We start from the raw sequence: 21,060 nt of genomic DNA on the forward strand, positions 1-21,060 counted from the left end.
TAAAATATTCTCAAACAAAGATTTTCTGTGTTTATAACATGGAAGATAATGTTGTAAAGGTGAAAATAGGCTGCAACTTGAGTTACAAATTCTATTGAAATCTCATATTTTGCAAAAAATGGACAATATGTCCTAAACTTTATATGAAATTGCTAGGGACCATACACAGCCAGAACAGTCTCAGAAAGAAAGATGGGCAGATTATAGCTCTAAATACAAACCTTGGAGCAAACATTTGGCACACTCATCCAAGTTGCTACTTGGGAGGCCAAATCAGAGTGCCTCATTCACTCTGGCTATTCTACTTTTGATGCAAGTTGCTACACATAATGGCTTACATATTATGTCCCTGGCATTCAAAAGCAAGACATGGGTGGAGTCCTGGGTTCCTGGCTCAATACTCATTCAACATTGGTTATTGCAGGCATTTCCATATATCTGTCTCTGTGTCTTTCAAAACATGAAAACAAACTGTAAAATTTACTACAAAGCTGTGGTGATGATAACATTGCTCTATTTATCATAATGGTGCTCATATAACCCAATAGAAGAGAATTAGGACACAAATAATCTTATAAACTTATGGGCAGCTAATTTTCAAGTGTCATAACTACTAGATAGGAAAAGTAAAGTTCTTTGAGTTAAAAGTGTCAGAGTTAGAGGGATTAGAGCAGCTGAATGTGTAAGAAAAAGGAGTTTTAATCTCTTAATCACACCATATAAAAAAGCTACCTCAAAATTGATGGAATATGTAAATTTAAGAAAGTAAAAATACAAAAATATTAGTACAGAACAGATATAAATTTTATGTAAGTAGATTAGGCAGTAGCGTTCTAGATAGATCAAAAACAAAAGCTAAAAATGAAAGCACGCATAAATCTGACCTCATCAAATTAATGAGTTTTGTATCAAAGTATACTAAGAAGAGTGTGAAAAGACAACTCAGAGAACTGGAGAAAATACTTGCACAATATGATTTTAGATCTAGTATCCATAAGAAATAAACTGCTTTTATAAAAACATATAATTTGATGTTTAAATGATTTATATATTTTAATTATAAGGCAGATTTACAGAGAAGAAACGACCGAGAAAGGTATTTTCCCTCTGTTGGCTTATTCCCCAAATGGCCACAATGACCAGAGCTGAGCTGATTAGAAGAAATACTCAGAAACTTGGACAATCATTCTGCATAATGTATTTCTTAGGGGGTTAGCATGTGAGTCTGAGGGATTTGGTGAAAAAAATCGAAGCATCATCAACTGTTAGGGAATCTAAAGAGATTAAATACAAAGGGTAATTGCTGTCTGAATCTGAGATCTAGGTTATATCCAATATTTGCACTGAACATCAGTTGCTGAAATTTGAACTACCGGATTTTTATCAGTGGTCCTTCCCTGGCACTTGGACTTTTATACTCTTACAGCCAATTGTATCCTTAGCTTTTTCTAATTTTGAAGCCCTTAGACATGGACTGATTGATTTTTATCAGAATTAGACTCTCCAGTCTGCAGACAACTTGCTGGGGTACTTCTCAATTACCAAATTATGTAGAACAATATTCAAACACAAAAATAATAAAGTATAGCTATATGCTAACACATAGATGAATTTTGAAAACCTTAGTTTAAATGAAAGATTTCTATAAGAAATTTTCAGACTAGTCAAACTCATAAAAGTGCAATGTATGCTAGCATTGACCAACATGTGAGAGAATAAGCTATGGGAGTTTTTACCCAGATGGTGATAATGGCAAAACAACACTAAATAAACTACTAACTGCGAAGTTTTACCATGCAGAAATGGATAGAATCGTAGATTCTCTATCTATAAATCTGTATTTCAATGAAAATAAATACCATCATCAAGAAAGAGAGATGACCTCTGTGTAGTTCCTACAATGTCACTAAATGCAATCCAATGGTAATATTTGTATTTGAGTAAAATTTGTTGTGTTTTAATTCATTTAAATTTCTTTTTTTGATTCATTTATGAGAGAGAAAGAAAGAGACAGAAAAAGAGAAGTCCCATATGCTCACTGATTTTCCTAAGTGTCCACAACAGTCAGGATTGCATCAGGTCAAAGTTGGGGTCTGGGAACTCAGTATCTTTCCTACGAGTGTCAGGGAACCAACTTGTTGAGTCATCACGACTGCCTCCAAAGCTCTGCATCTTGCAGGAATGTGGAAACAGGAACTGGGACCAGGTATGGAAACCAGACACTCTGAAATGGTCTAACATCCCAAGCACATCCCAGCTGCTAGGCCAAGCTTGCACACTGTCGTTCCAGATTGAAATTCAATACCCAAATCTTTCTCATCTCAACTCTATAGAGATCATACCATAATATTTGTTAAAATAGAATCAGAAAGAATATTCTCGACACAATAAAAAGACAGTAAAATTGGTTGCTTTTTTTCATTTTGTTATGGAAAAATTTAAAAATGGGCTTTTATTGTTATATGCCAAATCTATTGCTACCGTAAGAGTAATTCCTCCAACTTATCTGAATATTCTTTCCAAAAGAGAGAGATGCAATGTAATGAGCTCCCAGAAAAACAGCACGAATTTAAAGAATCCAAGTCTAGAACCATAACAGAAAAATCACATGGTGAGGTTTAAAATATAGCATGTACACGCATACTCATCTTCCCAAGATCCTGCTCTGTTAGGCCTCTGTGGGGGAGGGGCAGGGAATACTTCTCAAGTGAGCATAATGCCAGGAGGCAAGCACCTCAAAAGGCACAGTCTGTACTCCATGACCATAAGCCCATTCTTTTTCCACTCCTTCTTATTATTCTTTCATTTGAACTATTTATCATTATGAAAAAAGTAAAATTTTAGTTATGGGAAGAGGAAGTGAATTAATAAAATATCACACAGCAAACAAAAATAATCATTAAATTACTTTTAAGACTAGTAAAGCACAACAGTTACATTTTTAGGAGTTTGTTATTGTTGTGGAAACCAAGATGACACAGTTTTTTTTTTTTTTTTTTAATCACAAGACATCCACCTTTTAGAAAAAAAAATTCCCTACTGGAATTGAATTCAGGACTGATTATCAAATAGCAATTGACTTATAAGCCAAATGCTATGATAAGGTTTAGATAAGAGGTGAATTGTACAACATTCGTTCTCTTAAATGTACAACTGTGGAGAGTAAAGGAAGGGAATGATTTACTATGGGGGAGGCACAGCATCACTTGACAGACAAAACAATTTCCTCCAGAGTTCCAGACTGCAAAACTATTTAGACTACATTAACTTAAAAGCACACACAATGCTATGTGATTTTATCAATGTGTGTGTAATCAATCAAACTTTGTAATTATTATTATCACAATACATAAGACAGTTACATTCAAATTTTTTGATTATTTATGTTGGTAACAGAATAAGACAATGACAGAAGGCTCATTTCTGGAAGTCCAAAGTTTCTGCCATTTTCTTTATTTGTGTGATTGTAAGTGCCAAAGTTACTCAATCTTTCTGTGTCTTAATTTCTTGATGTGCCAAACTAGAAGAGACATAGAAAGATTTTTTTTCAAGCCTCAGGTAGTGGGCTATCACTTCTTTCTTCACAATGTGATCACACAGAAACAGAGAGTAGAATCATTTCTAACAGGGATTTGGAGGGCGGCCTAGAAAGATGTCACTTTAGCAGGTAAAAAGCTGCAGCAAGAAGAGTAAGTTCTAGCATTGTTTAGCAGGGTAAGTTGACTATGATAAACATCCATTCATTGTCTACTGCATTGCCCTCTCTCAATAGAGAATATTTTGAATATTACCACCAGAATATATATATATAGATAATATCATAATGCACTCTACATATATATTAAAATATCATAGCATACCACATTCATTTCTATAATATTTGTAGTTTGAAAAAATAACTATAGTCAAAAATACATTGAAATAAATTGAAGCATATTCAGCAGCACTTCAGTTGGTATTTATTCAAAACCTTGCATTTTATTAATAATAACCAGCTGCATTTGGTTATTTGCTTTCCATAATTACTACCTTCCTTGTGATAACAGGGTCCTGTTACTGTTCTCTTACTTGCAATCTGACTCTTGTCTGGTCTGTTCGCCACATCACTGCTAGGAAGCCCGATCTTGCCTTATTTTCTCTTTCTTATGCCCTTCTATTCCGTGTGTGTTTCCTGCTGCTCTGCGAGGGCTCCACAAAGTGCTGTCTCCTGTACCTACACTTTTTCCCCCTCTGTAACTACGTGCTAACCCCCCACTTCTCACTTTACATGTTCAGCCCGAAACAACTGTCTCTGTGAGGAAATCATTCATTCTGATTCACTTCAGGCTGAATGAAGCAGAGTCCCATGCAACTCACAGTTAGTCAAGAATCATGATCTTTCAAATTCACCAGTGAATGCAAGGATCATTCAGGCTACAATAGTTTAATTGATTTTCTGTGCCCAACTTCTAGCTACACTCCTGGGTTCATGGTAGGCTCTCAGAAATCTTTATTGAAATGGGTCTAGGAAATTGTTGTGGGACTTCAAAACGGTAACCTGTCATCAAGAATAAGAAAATAGAATCCAGGACAGCCAATACCACTCCACGATCTCTGAAGAAGCCAGATGCAACTGTTAAGAGGGAGAAAAGAGATCAATTTATTTAATTCTTAAAAACAACAATTTAAATTTCATTAATTATAAATGCAACAGATTTTAAAATATAAGTTATATTTAACAAATGTAACAACGTACTTAATTCTTAAAACAAAGTTAACTTTCTTTAATGTTTTGTGATACTGGGTTAGCCTTTTTTATACACATCCAGGAGAAAGATTTTGACTTGAGAAAATAATAATAATATCTAAGAACTATAAATTCTTTTCAGATAGCTTAAAACATTTAAAGAAGCAGATCATGTAAAAATGAGCACTGCAATATTTGCTTTCTCTATTGTAGTCCAAAAAAGGAAAACAAATAATGATTTGAGGATTTGCATAAGATCTTTATATGGCATTAGAGTAATACCTATTTAAAATGATTCAACTGATAAATCAAGGATAGAAGAAAATAGAATATTTGTGAAATCAAGATAAAATCCAGATTTGTCATAACATAAAGCAGATATCAAAATAAAATATTAAAATATTCACATTCATTTATAACTTCAATAAACAGTAATGATTAATTTCAGGTAGAAGGTTTAGAGAGAAGATTGAAATATTGATAATATGAAGCGCTGTGCAATGAAATCTAACAGCATGAACTCCTTAGGAAATAGTGGACTGGGTCCATATCCATATTTGTGTCTTGTCAAAGACAAGAAATTTGCAGACATTAGTGAACATAGAATGGAATGCTTGGGGAAGGATAATCTATGGGAGAGGCAAACACATATAATATGTCATAGGAAGATAGCATACAAGAGCAAAAAGTTAGCAGATTCATATCAGCAAACTTGAATGAAAACACAAAAGGTCTGCTTGTCAAATTTTCTGGTGACAACAGGTCTGGAGGAATGGCAAATGCTTCAGATAATAGCATTAGCATTTAAGAAGATCTATTTAAACCTCAAATTAACAAAATTGAATTAATATATCCATAAATCACTTGAGTCTCTGGCTTGCAGGCCACCTCTAAGGAGGCCTTTTAGACCATTCAGTTCTAGAACAGACTCTGGATTTTCTATCGCCATGGCTATACCCTGCTTGATTTTTATCATGGCATTTGTCTCTCCTGAGTGCTTTCCTTATGTATTTATTACTTCATTTATTTTCTAAAGTTGCAAAAAATTAAAACATATGAAGGAAACAACATGGTTAACTTCTGTCACTAAGAATGGGGATGCAGTCACCCAATGACTGATTAAACAATAAAATGCCCAGCTAAATACTTCTATTATAAAGAAATCCAACTAGCACACTTGGGAAACTCCAGTAACACTTTCTTGTTTATATTAAACATGACATCTGTGGAATATTAGAAACATTGCTATGTCTCAAAAGGACAATTTCATAGTAATAGAAACATTAAATGCTGACTTACCACTGATTGACTTTATAATTTTTATTTCTGGCAGGTCATTTCAATTTCTTCAGGAATGGTTTCCTTATCTATAAAAAGGAGCTAATTCTAGCTGGTTCCTTGTGGCTTTTAGAATAATGCATGTCAAAGAATTTTATTGACTGTATAGCACAAAACAATCAAGAGAGAGCATGATTGGAGATGAGGGTGGAGCAATTGACCAAAAGCTCAAGGTAAACTAACTTTGACTTTTAGGCAAAAAAAATTAGATTATATGCTGGTTGCTTCCAAGAAATTAGTGTTCCAGTTGGACTGGCAGGACTTAAACCAGGCTTCCGTATTTCCTCTCATTTGCACATTTTGTAAGATGCTATTGTCAAAAGGAAGAACTACCAACCATAGTTATGAAAATCTTGCCATCAGAAAAACAGTAGAAAAAAATGGAGGGAAACATTAAGAACAGGAAAGATGAAAAGGAAGCCACTGCTGTCATGTTTGCTCTGCTCTGTGTTAGAATTTTTAGAACATTTATTGTGGGCAATGCCAAGTTACAAAATAAGAATTGAAAATGAGAAACTTAGGTAGGCAAATCATTACTTCAGACCCTAAATGGATATTTTCTTCTTTGGAGCCATCTTATGAGGGCAGAGCCAGCGGATCATGGTGGATATGTGTAAGCTAAACAGAGATGCGTTAGCAAGGTCCGGAGGAGCCCTCTAGCATTTAGCAAAATTTCAGGCTTATGGAATCTAGGGTCTCTCCCAAGTCCAAAACTCTAACTCAGCAAATAAAATATTCTACAGTTTAGTAAGAATCAAAGAATCACAAATTCATATGTTGACAAACAACCCTGACATTCTTCTTTTTAGAGAAAAACAAAAAACCAGTTTATGAAAGACTAACAGATGAAACCAGTTAATGAGGAGAAAAATCAGAGGTATATATTCACTATGAGCATGTACTGCTGCTTGCTCTACTGCATCTGAGAATCCGTTTAATGGAATCTGGTATATTGACGGGGTCTTTTGCTAGGCAAGATCAACTATGATTAGACCGTTGATGTCCTTCAAGGTTTTGCTGCTGTATTTCATGACACTTGGTGTTGCCAATACAAACTCCAGCAAGATATACCCTGCCTTTAAAAAACAAAAAGCAACAAACAAAACAAAACGAAACAGTGCCATTTCCCAAATTAGAGGAGGAGAGAAAGGAGGTTTCTAAAAGATTGAGAAAGTGCTACTTTGGCAAACAGCAAAACTTGAAGATATTTTGCTGAAATGACTTATACTCTGCCCTGCTTTAAGGAACATAATGCTTCATTACTTTTACATTTGCATTAGAAAAACAAGCACAAGAGATCCTGTATTAATCCTGTGTGGACCAATTTGTGGTGTCCACAGATCTGCACATGCCTGTGTGTGGTTTACACAAAGGACACGTGGAAGACATAAAATGAGGTTTCATTCATAGGGAAAGAAGTTAAAATTATTTTCGTTACTTTGTATTTATTCCTTTATTTTGGCCCCAGCATCCTCAGGAGCAGTGTATGGGCTGCAGAATCAGTGCTGAAAGTAGGGGGGAAGGAGGGTATTGAGCTTGAGCTGAGCCTGGGGTAACTTGCTCCTCCCGGTGTCAGTGCTGCAGCCTCCCCTGCCCGGTCCCTAATTGCTCAGCCGCGTCTGTTCCCAGTGCAAAATCGCCTGCAAAGACAGCAAAGCCGCCGCAGAAGTTGCCCGGCAGAAGACTCCGGAGGCATTGGCTCAGGAACTTTTCACGTCATTTTCTGCTCCGGAGCCCCTTCTCGCCTCTCGGCTCAGCCTTTCCCACCGCAAATCACCAGAGCTCATGGGGCAGGCGAAGAGGAGCTTGCAGCACTGATCTGAACCGGACCGGAGCCCGTGATGTCCGGCACCAAATTGGAGGACTCCCCGCCTCGTCGCAACTGGTCATCTGCCTCATCAGAGCTGAACGAAACTCAAGAACCCTTTTTAACCCCCACCGACTATGATGACGAGGAATTCCTGCGGTACCTGTGGAGGGAATACCTACACCCGAAAGAATATGAGTGGGTCCTGATTGCCGGCTACATCATCGTGTTTGTCGTGGCTCTCATTGGGAACGTCCTGGGTGAGTCTCCTCCAGGGCAACCCTCCAGAAGGGCTGTCACCTCCCCTTCGCCCAGGCTGCCAAGGCTCTAAAGACCCCTCCCACCCTTTGGGATGCAAACAAAGAGGTGGCTGCTCACAGGCGCGCTCTCTCTGTGTTGAAAGAGGTCTCCCGTGAAAAATAAAGCAAAAGTTTTGGGGTTTCACGCACCAAGACAGACCCTGGCATGTGTTTTGCCCCCACCTCTTTCCTCACTTTTTTTCCACCCTGCGGACAGAGGGGGAAACCTCATTTCGTTTTCCATGCACCTAGGTTACAAGCTTAGGGAAGAGGGACAGCCACAGGGATCTGCAGGTGGATTTGGTGGAGTTTACGGGAATCAGTCATCCTTTTGTGTAACCGGGCTGAATGGGGATTTGGGGAGAGGCAGGGCTGGCTGAGTGCAAGCTGCCTTTGACTGTTGAAGTCCAAAGCATTTGCGAGCTAGGTAGCCTGCCCTTTAGCAAGGAGGTCTGGGCTCCTGTCAGGAATCCGTAATGAAGCCGCTGGAGCGCGACCAGGCAAAACAGGGAAGTGCACTCACTCCTGCACCTGAATTAAACTGGAACCCTGTGGGCAGTAAGAGGAAGGAGGGGAACCCAAGAAAAGTACCACGGAGATGTCAATCAGCCATCCATCAGTTCACCCATCCACCCATTCATTCATTCGTCCCTCCATTCATTCATCCAAGCAATGTTTTTCAGTAGATGTGTTGCCGTGGTGAGGAAATATTTGTGTCAATGACCCCCCTCCCCAAATGATCGTAGGCTTAAATGTTAGGCTTACTGTATTTTTCCCTGTTAGAATCGTTTGCAAACACAGGTTTCCTAGACCCTTTCTTACCGTGGATTTCTGAGTGCTGGGGAGGACGTTAGGTGACTGTGGTAATAGGGTGTATTAGAACAAGATTCTATTGCAAGAAAAGGATCCTTGGAAGGCAGAGACGACCGAGAAGGAATTGTGAATGGAAGGAGCATGCACCTGCATGAATGGAGAGCAGGAGGAGTTTCAGATGCAGAGGGCAGTGTGGAGGAAGTGTCTGCTCAAAATGTCAGGAGATGAAGGAGGCTAGGAGAGATGCCCTTGAGTTTTATTTCTAAAAGGAGAAGCTGAGGGGAGTGAAATAGGCTGGGAGGCTTTGAAGTCAAAAGCAAAGAATCTGTTATAAAAAGAAGAAATAATTTGCAGCTGTAGTAGAGAACCATAAGGAACTTAACTAGGTTTCTGCAATAATCCGTTTTCCCCCTGTTCTGCTAAGTGTATTATTCAGGGTAGGAGAGATCTCAACCTAGTCTCAGCAATTTTGCAGGCAGAATGAATGATAGTATGTCACTGAGGGATTTCACCAGTGAGTTGGTGGAATATTAAGTAATGAGATAGGAAATCTCAAAGAACTTTAGGTTTCTCATTATGTGTTGTTTTCTGAATTTGTTAGTGCTGTTGTTAAAAATTTTAAATAAATATAAAGTGAATCTTCTTGGAATATAGACAAAAATGTGTGAAATTGAAGATACACTTGGTTATGTGTTCTGTCTTAAGGACAGTTGAGTCTGCCAATAACAAGGCCTTTCTTGGTTTCCTCCTTTCTGCCTTCTGTTCTTCAGTGTTTGTCAATTACAACATATGGGTATAGCACATCAACATGTCACTGTATTACGTCACAGTTAGGGATACGTGAATGATCAAAACCGAGCATTCATTGAGCATCTATGTATGTCAGACAGCTAGACACACACTCTCTCATTTAAAATTCAAAGTAGTCCATATTCAATAGAAGAAACAAGACTTAAATAAATGGAATGACTTATAAACAAACATAATTTAGATTCAGTTTTAGTAGTTTTGACTTCATATCAGGAATTCCCTATTGATATTCCATTCTATCAATAGAAATCATGTGGAGAATAGATTATCTGCAAGTCTGCTGGATGCATTTCCTTTTCTTCTTGGCATGTATGTCCATTTGTGTCAATAACCTACCGAGAAAAGTTAATAACAGTATAATTCTCATTATCAAATCTTAGCTATAAAGAAATTATTGCAGTTTTGCAGGAATAATTACAAACAGTAATTCTTTTCTTTGCCACAACTTTATTTGAAGCTTAATTTTGTGATAAAATGTGGTTTTCTAGGCTGTTTTCTAATTTTTGCTTTGCACAGACCCTCTACACATAGTTCATGTGGTTATGCTAAAGTCTAGCAATGCATAATCACCAACCAGGGGAGTTTTATATCCAAAGACAAACTGCTTCTACAGTAAGGCCACTTATTTCTAGTCAAGGAAGAGACCGCTATCCACACTCTCAAGTGCTGAAATGACCAATTCTATTCGGCTTAATGAAAGATTTACTCAAAGCACTCTGCTCTCTAGATACTGACAACTCTTTTCCTTGGGGTTAACTCTAAAATCCTTTCTGGATAAGCTGAAGCTCATTCTTTGCTAACATAGTCACTGAAAATTGAAGTTTAAGTTTGACATTTAAATAAATGAGCAGTATCATTACAGACAACTTCTTGCTCTTTGACATCGCTGTCAAACTTGCAAAGAAAATTATCTTGAGAGCTAGTTTTTTTAAACTCTCCTTGGTCATTTTACACATAGAGTAGAAATACAATTCACATTATTCATTCACCATAAATAGAAACCATTAGTTCTGAGGGGGCAATGTCACAGTGTAGGCAGCACATGTAAAAACACCCATCAGATCCTTTGAGCATTGGCTCTTTCATGTAATTGCTTGGAACATCTCAACTTTGCTGAACTTACAACTGTAATGCCATCACCGAGGAATTGTTTATATTGCAGTGTCCTTTTATGGAGTGGCAGAAGAAGATATGCTCTAAGAAAAATGAAAAAGTCTTTATCAGCTCAACCATTTTTCTTTATCTCTATAGTCCTCTCTCATTATAGCATTTCTCCATTATCAGGTGCTCATTTCATAGATGGGAAACAACTTACTGGAAAAATTGACAAGAACATTTACAATAGGCACAAACCACTGTAAAGGGTATATCATGGACATTGGCATCATAATAAAAAAGCCACATGCAGAATTTAGAATCTTTTGAAGAACCATGGCAATAGCTTCTTTTTTCAAATGAGTGGTTTCTCTGATTCCTTTAAAATAATGCTAAATGTAATGCATCCTTAGATACATCTTTCAATGTTGCTGTTTTTTTCTGTTTATGTCTATGCATTCCACTAGTATATTTTTAGTAATACTACATTTTTAATACTATGTTATTAACTTGTATGTGTGGGAGGATTCAGGGGAAATTTGAAGAAACACATTTGATTTAATTTTGCTTCTCACTTCTTGCTGAATGGAAATCAGGAGACATGTGTTTGTAGTGAGCTCAAACATTAAATACCTGAGGGAAAGGATCCATTTTAGCTCTTTTGTGTATCTATCTAAAGATGTAGTCATTGTAGGCCTGAGTGTAGCTGTGTTTCTCATGTAACTGCTAGTGAGTTATGCAATTAAGTCTCCTTTTCAAGTTCCATATTAGGTTGAAAGTGACTACCTCTTGGAAATTATATCAGGATATAGGGCCCGGCGCGGTGGCGCAAGTGGTTAAGTCCTCGCCCAGCACGCCCGGGATCCCATATGGGCGCCGGTTCTAATCCCGGCAGCCCCGCTTCCCTTCCAGCTCCCTGCCTGTGGCCTGGGAAAGCAGTCGAGGACAGCCCAAAGCTTTGGGACCCTGCACCCGCGTGGGAGACCCGGAAGAGGCTCCTGGCTTCGGATCGGCATAGTATCGGCCCGTTGCGCTCACTTGGGGAGTGAATCATCGGACGGAAGATCTTCCTCTCTGTCTCTCCTCTCTGTATATCCGCCTTTCCAATAAAAAAAATAATAAAAATAAATCTTTAAAAAAAAAAAAAGAAATTATATCAGGATATAATAGACACATAGACTCTGTAGAAATGGAGGAACCTAAGTGTTGACATATACTATATTATAATTAATGATAATTATCAATACTTCAATTCTCATGACTGAAACTTCTCCCCAATGTGGTTTGTAGTCATTTTGTATTATCATGACCAGTTTGTTTCTTTGAAGCTTCATATGCCTCATGCTGTTGCTTTTTGTTTCACTTACTGAAAAATGTGACTATAATTGTCAGCTAAGTCTTTTCCATACAACACCACTCATCTGTCCCATCAACAACTTTACCTAAGATTTAATTACCTTTCCTGATAGCTATTCTAATCTGCTGTAATAGTTTACTTGCATCCAACATGAACTTGTTCTTAGTACATAGCATTAACTTGTCTTTACATTGAGTCTGTTGTGTTTAAGGTACATAGATCATTAAATAATTGACACAAAATTGGATAAGGCCAATTCTCATGACTCAGTTGTGTTGGTGGGGAGGAAACACTATCTATAAAAGGGTTGTTTCCCACAGAGTTAATCTTATATCCTACTAGTGGAGAGTCTGAGTTATGCGTGCTTGCTATTCTTAAGTATAAGGGATATTTTGTTTTTTGTCTACATATCTTAGTGCACAATCGAGCTCTGTGGAGATTCATGAACTTATCATTTACTAAGCAGGGAGCAGAAAGAGGTTAGAAAGAATGCATTACTCACCTCTGCCAAGACTCAATAAAAATCACAAATTGCAAACATAAGAGACAGCATTTGCTGTTAAGATTTAAACTTGTGTGTTATTTAGTCACATAATATTAAAAAAAATGCTTATCTAACTGGGAATTAAGTTGACGTTCTGGAATTTTGCTAAAACCATGGCCATTCAGTTTTAGTTGGCAAAATAAATTATGTCTTTGACTTTAACACAATTCAAATGATCTCTTTAAATGGCTATCCCACAGTTAACAGCAACATTTATCATGGACAGACAATAATGTGAATCATGCGTACTATGGATAATTTAAAGCAGCGGACTCTTGCTGTACTGAAAAAAGAAGAAAAAAAAGTGAAAACAATCAGATAAAACTTTGTCAAAGGAGATCAAATTGAGGGGATGACATTTGGCTAATGTTTAAGACACAGGTTAAATTGCTGCGTTCCCCATAGAGTCCAGCTCTGCTTCCAGTTCTAGCTCCTGCTAACAGCCCTTGTAAGAGACAAGATGATGTCCTTGGCGCCCCCATGGGAAACTTGCACTGTGTTCTGAGCTCTTGGCTTCAGCCTGTACCCATTCTAACTATTCTAAGCAGAGAATGAGCTAGACAATAGGAACTCACCCTCCGTGTTTATACATCAACGTCTCCCACTTTCTCTGCCTGTCAAATAAAGAAAACAAATATGTATTTTTCACATTTATAATTATAAGTGAAATCTGAAACTCAAATTCTAATACCATGTTCTAGTTTAAAAGTTTTTTTTTAATTGTTGAGTTTAAGAAAACATACAGAGTAAATTCCATGACATATTTCTATATGAAATTTCATTATTTTGTATTTTAGGTTATATTTCAAAATCCTCATATACTTCAGCTACATTAGCATTCATGAATTTCCAAATCATCATTTGGCTCCTGTAATATAAAAAATATCAATTGGTGATGCTATTTTACTACTGGAAAAAGATATTTCTATCTTTCCTGCCATAATATTCTGACAACGTTCATACTTTCACACACACAAATCTTGTTAAGTAGTGGGTCACATGTGTAGTTCATCAAACATGCAAAAGGAGAAGCTGAAGGTAACGGACCCCAGTGCTTCCTCCCACTGCATAGGAAAATGAAGAGTATTTGAGTCTATATGTAAGATCTTATAGATGGCAGCCCCTACTTCTGTGTATTTTATTGAGTCCTTGCAACACCAACCTTCTAGTGATGAGTAGTTGAATACTTTATTTTACTGATGACAGAAACAAGATTCCAAGAACAATTTTAACTTGTACAATTTAATCATCCATGAGCAGCAGCAATAGATTGCAAGTAGAGATTTATCCAATTGTGCAATTCACATTTGTCATTACTTCATACTGACTCTTCCTCTAGTCCCTGACCCCAGCTAGGGAAGAACAAAACAGAGAAGGAAGAGTGTGATGCATCGGTGTGCCCTCTAGACAATTTACAGAGTTTTTCTGGCATGTCGCCATGCTATTTTTCTGATAGACTGTAACACTTCAGCTCTGAGGATGAGCTCATTTGATAAGCTAATCAAGGTCAGGCTAGGATTACTTTACATGAGAAAATTTCAAGGTAAAACAGGTGCTGCCAAAAACACTTTTGCCTATTCTTAGGGGGATGGGGATGACTCACTGAAAAAAAATGCCAAATAGTTGTGGCCAAGGAATGCTTTTTTATTGAAAATGCAATCTTTAGATACAACGTAAGACTGACAGCCTAAACATTTAAGACATCTCATAATTTAAAGATCTCTAGTTTTATTTTTCTATTTGTCAGTATAGTCACCATGTGATAAAATAATTTCTGTTTACCTAAGTAAGTAATAAATTGTATTGATTTGAATGAATAAAGAAACCCTTATATTGCACAATAGTGCTCCTAGAGCAGAATGATCTTGTGTATGTTCACCAAAGCATTGCCTAGCACACCAGATAAGAAATGAACTTAGGTCCTAAGCATGGAATAACTTGAGATATTATTATATTTAATATGTGACATATATGACCACTATTTAAATAGCAGATTCTGAACATTAAACTTTTTCCTTTCACATTGGCACTTAGAAGTTTCCTTTTAACCATTAGTATAATAATATTTAAACTCTAAAATTGTTGAAAATAAATGTCTATTTACTTATTCAAAGCAGTCAGGGTCTTATCACTGAGTTTAACAATAATTTACCTTTGCTATTTAACAATTAAGAAGAATGTTTTAAATATTCTAGTATTTTACTATTCATAGACATTCTTATATTTTTCTCTACTTACTCTTTACAACTTACAAGGTAGATCTTATTTAATGAAAGCATCTCATCTATCTGAGATGATTTAAAATCACTGTAGAACAAAAAATCACAGGCACACAGAAATATCAAAAGGTTGTGGTTCAGCATTGAAATAACTTGCCAGTTTCCTATGGGGAATGTGATGACCTTTGTCTGGTGTTCAGCTGTGCGGTCTTTGATACATTATTTTGTCAAGACTCTGAGGACAGATTCACATTAACTAAATCCAGAAACCTGTCCAAAATAATATAAAATAATAATTCCAACATTTTAACTTAGAAGTTACATTAAATCCTAGAGCACACAGAGCCCTTTCAATCATCATAATCTTTTCCTGTAGGATAAATTACATGGAAACTGTTACAAATTTGAATACATACTCTATGGCAGTAATGATGCCCTCAAAATTTCATTAAGTCATCACCAAAACTCTGTTTCTTCTTCATGTATCCTCTCACAGGGTTGCAGAGTCAGTTTTGTACAAGATTTAGGGCTCTTGGATTCACTAATTTTACACCTTCTCACTGTGTGACCTCTAAAGTCACCAACTTCTGATGATAGTTCGTGTCTCGTTATTGACACCTATGCATAGTGTTCTACAAGCAGTCAGAATTGGTTAGGGTGACCAATGCAGGTAACAGGATGATAGTGCCTCACTTTGATTGCATTGTAAGTCATTGATATGTTTGCATGGAGTACCCAATGTTTTGATGTCTTTCTCATTAATCTAAGCCCTTTACAAGAGGTGAGCTGCTTTGCTGTGAGGGGATCACCAACCGAAGAATCAAAATCTGTAGTCCATTGTCAGGGAGGAAATAGTGTTAGCAATCTTGTGTCTGAGATGGGAAGCAAATTCTTCAGCCCAAGTTAGTGTTGGGATAACTATCATGGCACTATTACTTCAGTCTACAGAAAGCGTGGCTGTTATATAATGGCTGAGTCTGAGATAACACTATCCAGCTATGCTTGTCGCATACTTAAAGTTTTGGGTTAAGTTGTTACGTTGTTCCAATAATTATAATGGGAGGCTGAAGTGAAATTTTAAAATAGCTGTTAATTACCTCAGCCAGAAAGCAAAAGGTGTAATTTATGCTCGTAATCATTTTTGCCAAACCAATTGTACTTTATCAAGCAAACTGCAGATGAACTTGATGTTGTAAGGTCTGTCAAGAAAACTGTACAATAGTGAAAAATATTTTTCTTGCCTAAATTTAGAATTCAAATGGACTACTTGATTTTCTATTGCTCAGATAAATTATGAATGTAACATTTACATTCTAAATCTCATACAATAGAAATAGCTAGCCACATGTAGAGATGTTGTACCAATTATTATGTTAATCCAGAGAAGAAAATGATAATAGAGTCCAAGGGATTTTGCACTCTCATTGAAAGGACAGTTGTACACATGGATATGCTCAGTCTGTTAAAGGAAGTGGCATGACAGTGGCACTCACAGAATACTGCGGAAGCCAAAGAGGACATATAGATCCATCTGGGGAAATGGGAGAGACACAGAAGATGACACCTAATCTAAGGTGAACCAAAACTATCCAGCTTAAAAAAATGGGGAATCAACATGAGCCAGATGAAAAAGATATCAAGTAGTATGAGCTATAAATAGAAATCTAAGTAATAGTGACACTTTAGTGTAAGCCTAGATATGAAGAGAAAAGTCCACAGATGAGGTCCAGAAAATAGAAAATGAACGGGCAAAGAAAGAAGTTGTGTTCTAAACATGGGAAGTACGCCTTGATGCCTTAGCTCAAGGGTAGAAGAAGGGTGTATTCACTATTTTGTGTTATGTTAATGCATGCTGAGAATAATACAAAAGAAGAGAGACCGGTGAAGTTTTCCAAATTTGAATTTGTGTCTTGTTTTGGTCCATCCAATCAAGCATGACTTAACGAAAACACAAAGAAACAACTGACAGCATTGATAGTTATAATTTATAGACAAATATTTCCAGGAGAGTATCAATATGCTGAATGAAGATGAAAGGAAACATGAAGACAAAGGAGCAAGAAGGAGAAAGAAAGAAGGAATAAATGTAAGAAAAACTGATGCTGCTTTTGCTGTATTAAATGTTTAAATTATGACATGCAATTATTCCTAAAATAATTTTTTACCATTTCTTTCCCAGAATATAGGTTTATGAATCTTGTATGTGATAGCCCTATTAGCATTTTCCAAAGTTCAATATAATTTTTCATTAAAGTAATTTTTATAATAACTTCCCTATTCGGGTTCCAGTATATTAATATATTCCTTTCCATATCTCATTTTGGATTTCAGGTTCTAATATGATCTCACCGTGAAACCTAAAAGACTAAAAATTTGAGATCTAATGAAATTTCAAAGGTTTTCTATCAAATATCCATTTTTTTGTAAATTAAATATCATTTTCTAAATGCTTTCAATTGAAAATTAACTTTAAATGACACACTCTTCAAATAATCACTGAAGATGTTGCATTGACCCCAGGTCAGCCCTTCAGAATTCCACAGTTAAAATCGTTCTTCAGTTGGCATGGTAACATAAAATTGTGCATCGTTTGAAGACTTTTGCTTGCTCTTTCCAGTTCACAGCAAAAAAAAAAAAAAAAGAGTATTGATTAAAAATCTCAGTATTCTTTTCTAGATTCTCAGAAAGATAATAGATACTATCTATAAATATGAAATTCTCTTGGTCTTCTCAAAGACTTTAAATGAATTTGTATGGTATACAATTTGTAATCATTTGGGGCCATGAGACTTCCATTACATTGGTAGAAATGAACTCAGAGAAAAATTTGGCTCTAATAATTTATGATTAATGTTATTTTGAGTTAAATTCAATAAATATTTAAATTCATTCAGAATGAATTTGAAGATATATTCACCCTGATAACTATGTTGCTTTTCAATACCATTTTTTTTGGTGGGTAATACCATTGTTTCCACACTAATATCATTTTTTCCCCTGTATCTGGGGTCAGGGGAGAAACAAAGGGAGAAGTCCCACCCAAAATGTAAAAAGTGTGCTTTCACCAAGTGCTTAGGGAGCTATTTCATTGTTGGCTTAAACCGAATGGATTTTTCATTGTAAGAAATGACTTAAAAAATGGAATCCTTCAATAAGAATACTTCATAAGATTATTCCCCAAATCTGGGTAAGGTAAACATGACCACAGTAACACTTCTTACCAGCTAGTGAAGAAAAACTCCTAGTAATGACTGGGGCTTGTCATAACTAACCTTGGATTGTGCTTCGAGCACAGGGGAGCCTAGGAGGACCTCATTCCATGGAGATTCCTTAGGGAGGGTGGCTGGGACTCAGAAATTCCTGAAAATCCATGAAATTACTGTACATTACAAACTTAGGTCTGCCTCTCTTCAGTCATAACGTAATTTGTGGCTAACCATGGACAGGAAACCAAAACATCAAAGAGCGAAAAAGGAAAATCAACATTTAAAAGTTTAAAAACATTTAAAAGTTTAAAAACACAGAATATAAAAGCTATATATGACACATGTATTTTCACAACTAGGTGATATGAGTAATAATTACTATTCCTTTTGCATGTAGGATTAAGGAACTGCCATTCAAAGACGTTAAAAATGGCAAAAAACTTTCTACATACGTCCTTGAACTCCCAAAGTCAAAACAGACGTTTGGCTACCACCTGACTAAATGAACTTGAACCTTTGGGGAAGTAAAAGAAAAAAAAAAGATAAGTATCCTAGAAAGCAGTGAGTCCTTGAATTAACAACCATGTAAAAAAAAAAGAGCATTCTTTGAGTGATCGATCACTGTGACATAATTTCTTTGAACAGACTCAATAGATTCCTGTTTTGGAGACTTTCCAGTTGGTAACCTTCTGACCTTCCCGTGACTGGCTGCCGCTCCACTCACTTTTCACAGAAATCTCTCAGAATGCCAAGTCTGAGTCACTCTTCTCTCATGTACGGTAGAATGCCATTTTATTTTTTTTTTATCAAGGACTTAGTACTTCTTCAAACTTTTCTGTTCATTCTTTTACTGTCTCCCTTTGAAAAATGCTAAGTTCCCTGAGCAGAGTGTTCTAGACCCCTGCTTCGCATCTTTGTTATAGGACAGTGTCAAACATATGACACGTTTTAGCAAACCAAATGAGTTATTGTTAAACTTTCACCAGGAAGAATATTTTAATGGGTCTTATCACTTAGGCATTACAGTGTCTAAATTTCTCTATGTGATTAATCAAAATAAAAGTATAACTTGAGGCATGTTTATGACCATTTTGGTCTTCATCTCAAGAGATACACACATTAAAATAAATATTTTATAATGATTGAAGTAACAGTTATGCAGCACCATTTGACAAATCTCTCCTTAGCACTGAGATCACTGGACATGACTTGGTGATCTAACATATGAAATTATCTTGGACTTTTCATGAAACAAAGATGAAATGAGCAAATTGGCGGTTTCGAATTTCTTTTTCTTCAAGGAAAGTACAATAAGATGCTTCCCAATAATATTACATTCCTGAAATGACTGAGAACATGTGCTGTGAAAAAAGACAAATTCAGTTTATGTTAAAATAATTCTTAGTTGTTTCTGTAAAAATCAAACAAAACACTTGACCACTCAAAACTCAAAGAGGACTCTTCGCTTTGCTCCGTTTCAGAGTCAAACACATCGACATCCCCATCAGAGCCCAGGGTGTTTCTGAGTACCTTGAGAGGCTCAGTGGCAGGAATGCCCTATCATTCTTCCTCAGTGCCAGTTACTTGTGCCGATTTTGAAACTTTGGAATTAGCAACTTTTTGGGGAAAAAAAAGTCAAATTCTTAGGTAGAGTGCAAGACCAATATTGACGTTAGCTGTATAATTCTAGGCACATCATTTAATAGGGAAGAAAATCAATAAAGTCTACTAACCATCTCTGACCTTTCATTTCCTGAAGTGGTCATCATATTATAACTTAAAAATATGCAACCTTGCCCGGATAAGTGAAGTTGAATTTATTTGGACAATGAAAAAAAATTCTACTCCTCCCTACTTCCGCATCCCCTTCTCATACTCCCTTCTTCTCCCTTTTCTCTTTTTATCATTTTTTCTTATCCTTTTGAGATAACATGTTTTAGAACTATACTATAGTCATGTGGAGTTTGTAAGAATTAAACAAACCTTTTCAGGATTTCTCATTATTGTAATCCAGTGAGTGACATTTTTGAGTTATTTTATTGAACTAATTATATGCTCTTCACCCAAATTGTAATTCATACATTGTCTAATTGAGGCCTATGGCAGTAAGTGTGGTAGTGTCACATAATTTGTTCCTTTCTGCAGGTCGTGAAACTTAAGTTAGAGAACAGCAATGAGTTCATCGCTTGAGGAGCTTTAAATAGTACCATTAGGGAACCATTTCTAAACAGTGAGCATGCCCTGTTCTCACTTCCATTCTTCCTTTAACAACTTCCTGTGAGTAATTTCATCATAAGTCTACTTAGCGTATTGAACAATATGAACTGTGAAATTTAAGAAAAACGTGTTTTCTTATAAACTCAATTGAAAGGGACTTGAATTCTGTGGTCAAAGTCACTAATCAATGGTAGTAGAGACTAAGGAAGTGAAGAATTCAAGTTAAGCAAAACACAGATTTTATCCATTGGTAAATTGTTATCTGTCATGTTGCTCTGAATGCTTAGTCACGGTTAACAACAACGGATTTTCGACATATTTTTATCTTGTCATCATGCACTAGCAATTAGGGGTGCAGAAATAACAATGATTGCCATAGGATGTTGTTGTTGTTTTTCCCCTCTCAACCTAAGCAAGAATATCAAATGTGAAGAGTAGAGAGCTCTGCTGAATATGGATTGAGTTCAGTAGCATCTGAGTATATTTGTTCAGCAGGAAGCAGTTTGTTCTCCAGCATGTTATTTATAATTAATCTTACATTTGGAAATGTATTTCTTTACATATAATATACACAGCTCATGTAAAAATTACTTAAATTATGCCCACTGAAATAACTATTGAGTTATTCA

At 36.3% G+C, this 21,060-nt stretch overlaps 1 protein-coding gene across 2 annotated transcripts in view; it reads left to right on the forward strand.

Moving 5' to 3' along the window:
* The first annotated feature begins 7,541 nt into the window (after positions 1-7,541).
* Positions 7,542-21,060, forward strand: part of HCRTR2 (hypocretin receptor 2) — a 77,881-nt gene continuing 64,362 nt past the window's right edge. Inside the window, exon 1 of one of the 2 annotated variants that reach the window (XM_040983026.1) lies at positions 7,542-8,131. In XM_040983026.1, the coding sequence (XP_040838960.1) occupies positions 7,906-8,131 (226 nt within the window). In that variant the 5' untranslated portion in view covers positions 7,542-7,905. The remainder of the gene's footprint in view (positions 8,132-21,060) is intronic. The other variant, XM_040983025.1, reaches the window with a different exon arrangement.

This window comes from Ochotona curzoniae, unplaced genomic scaffold (genome assembly GCF_017591425.1).
Source record: "Ochotona curzoniae isolate NIBS_2020 unplaced genomic scaffold, NIBS_Ocur_1.0 contig_3819, whole genome shotgun sequence".
NCBI classification, from domain to species: Eukaryota; Metazoa; Chordata; class Mammalia; order Lagomorpha; family Ochotonidae; genus Ochotona; species Ochotona curzoniae.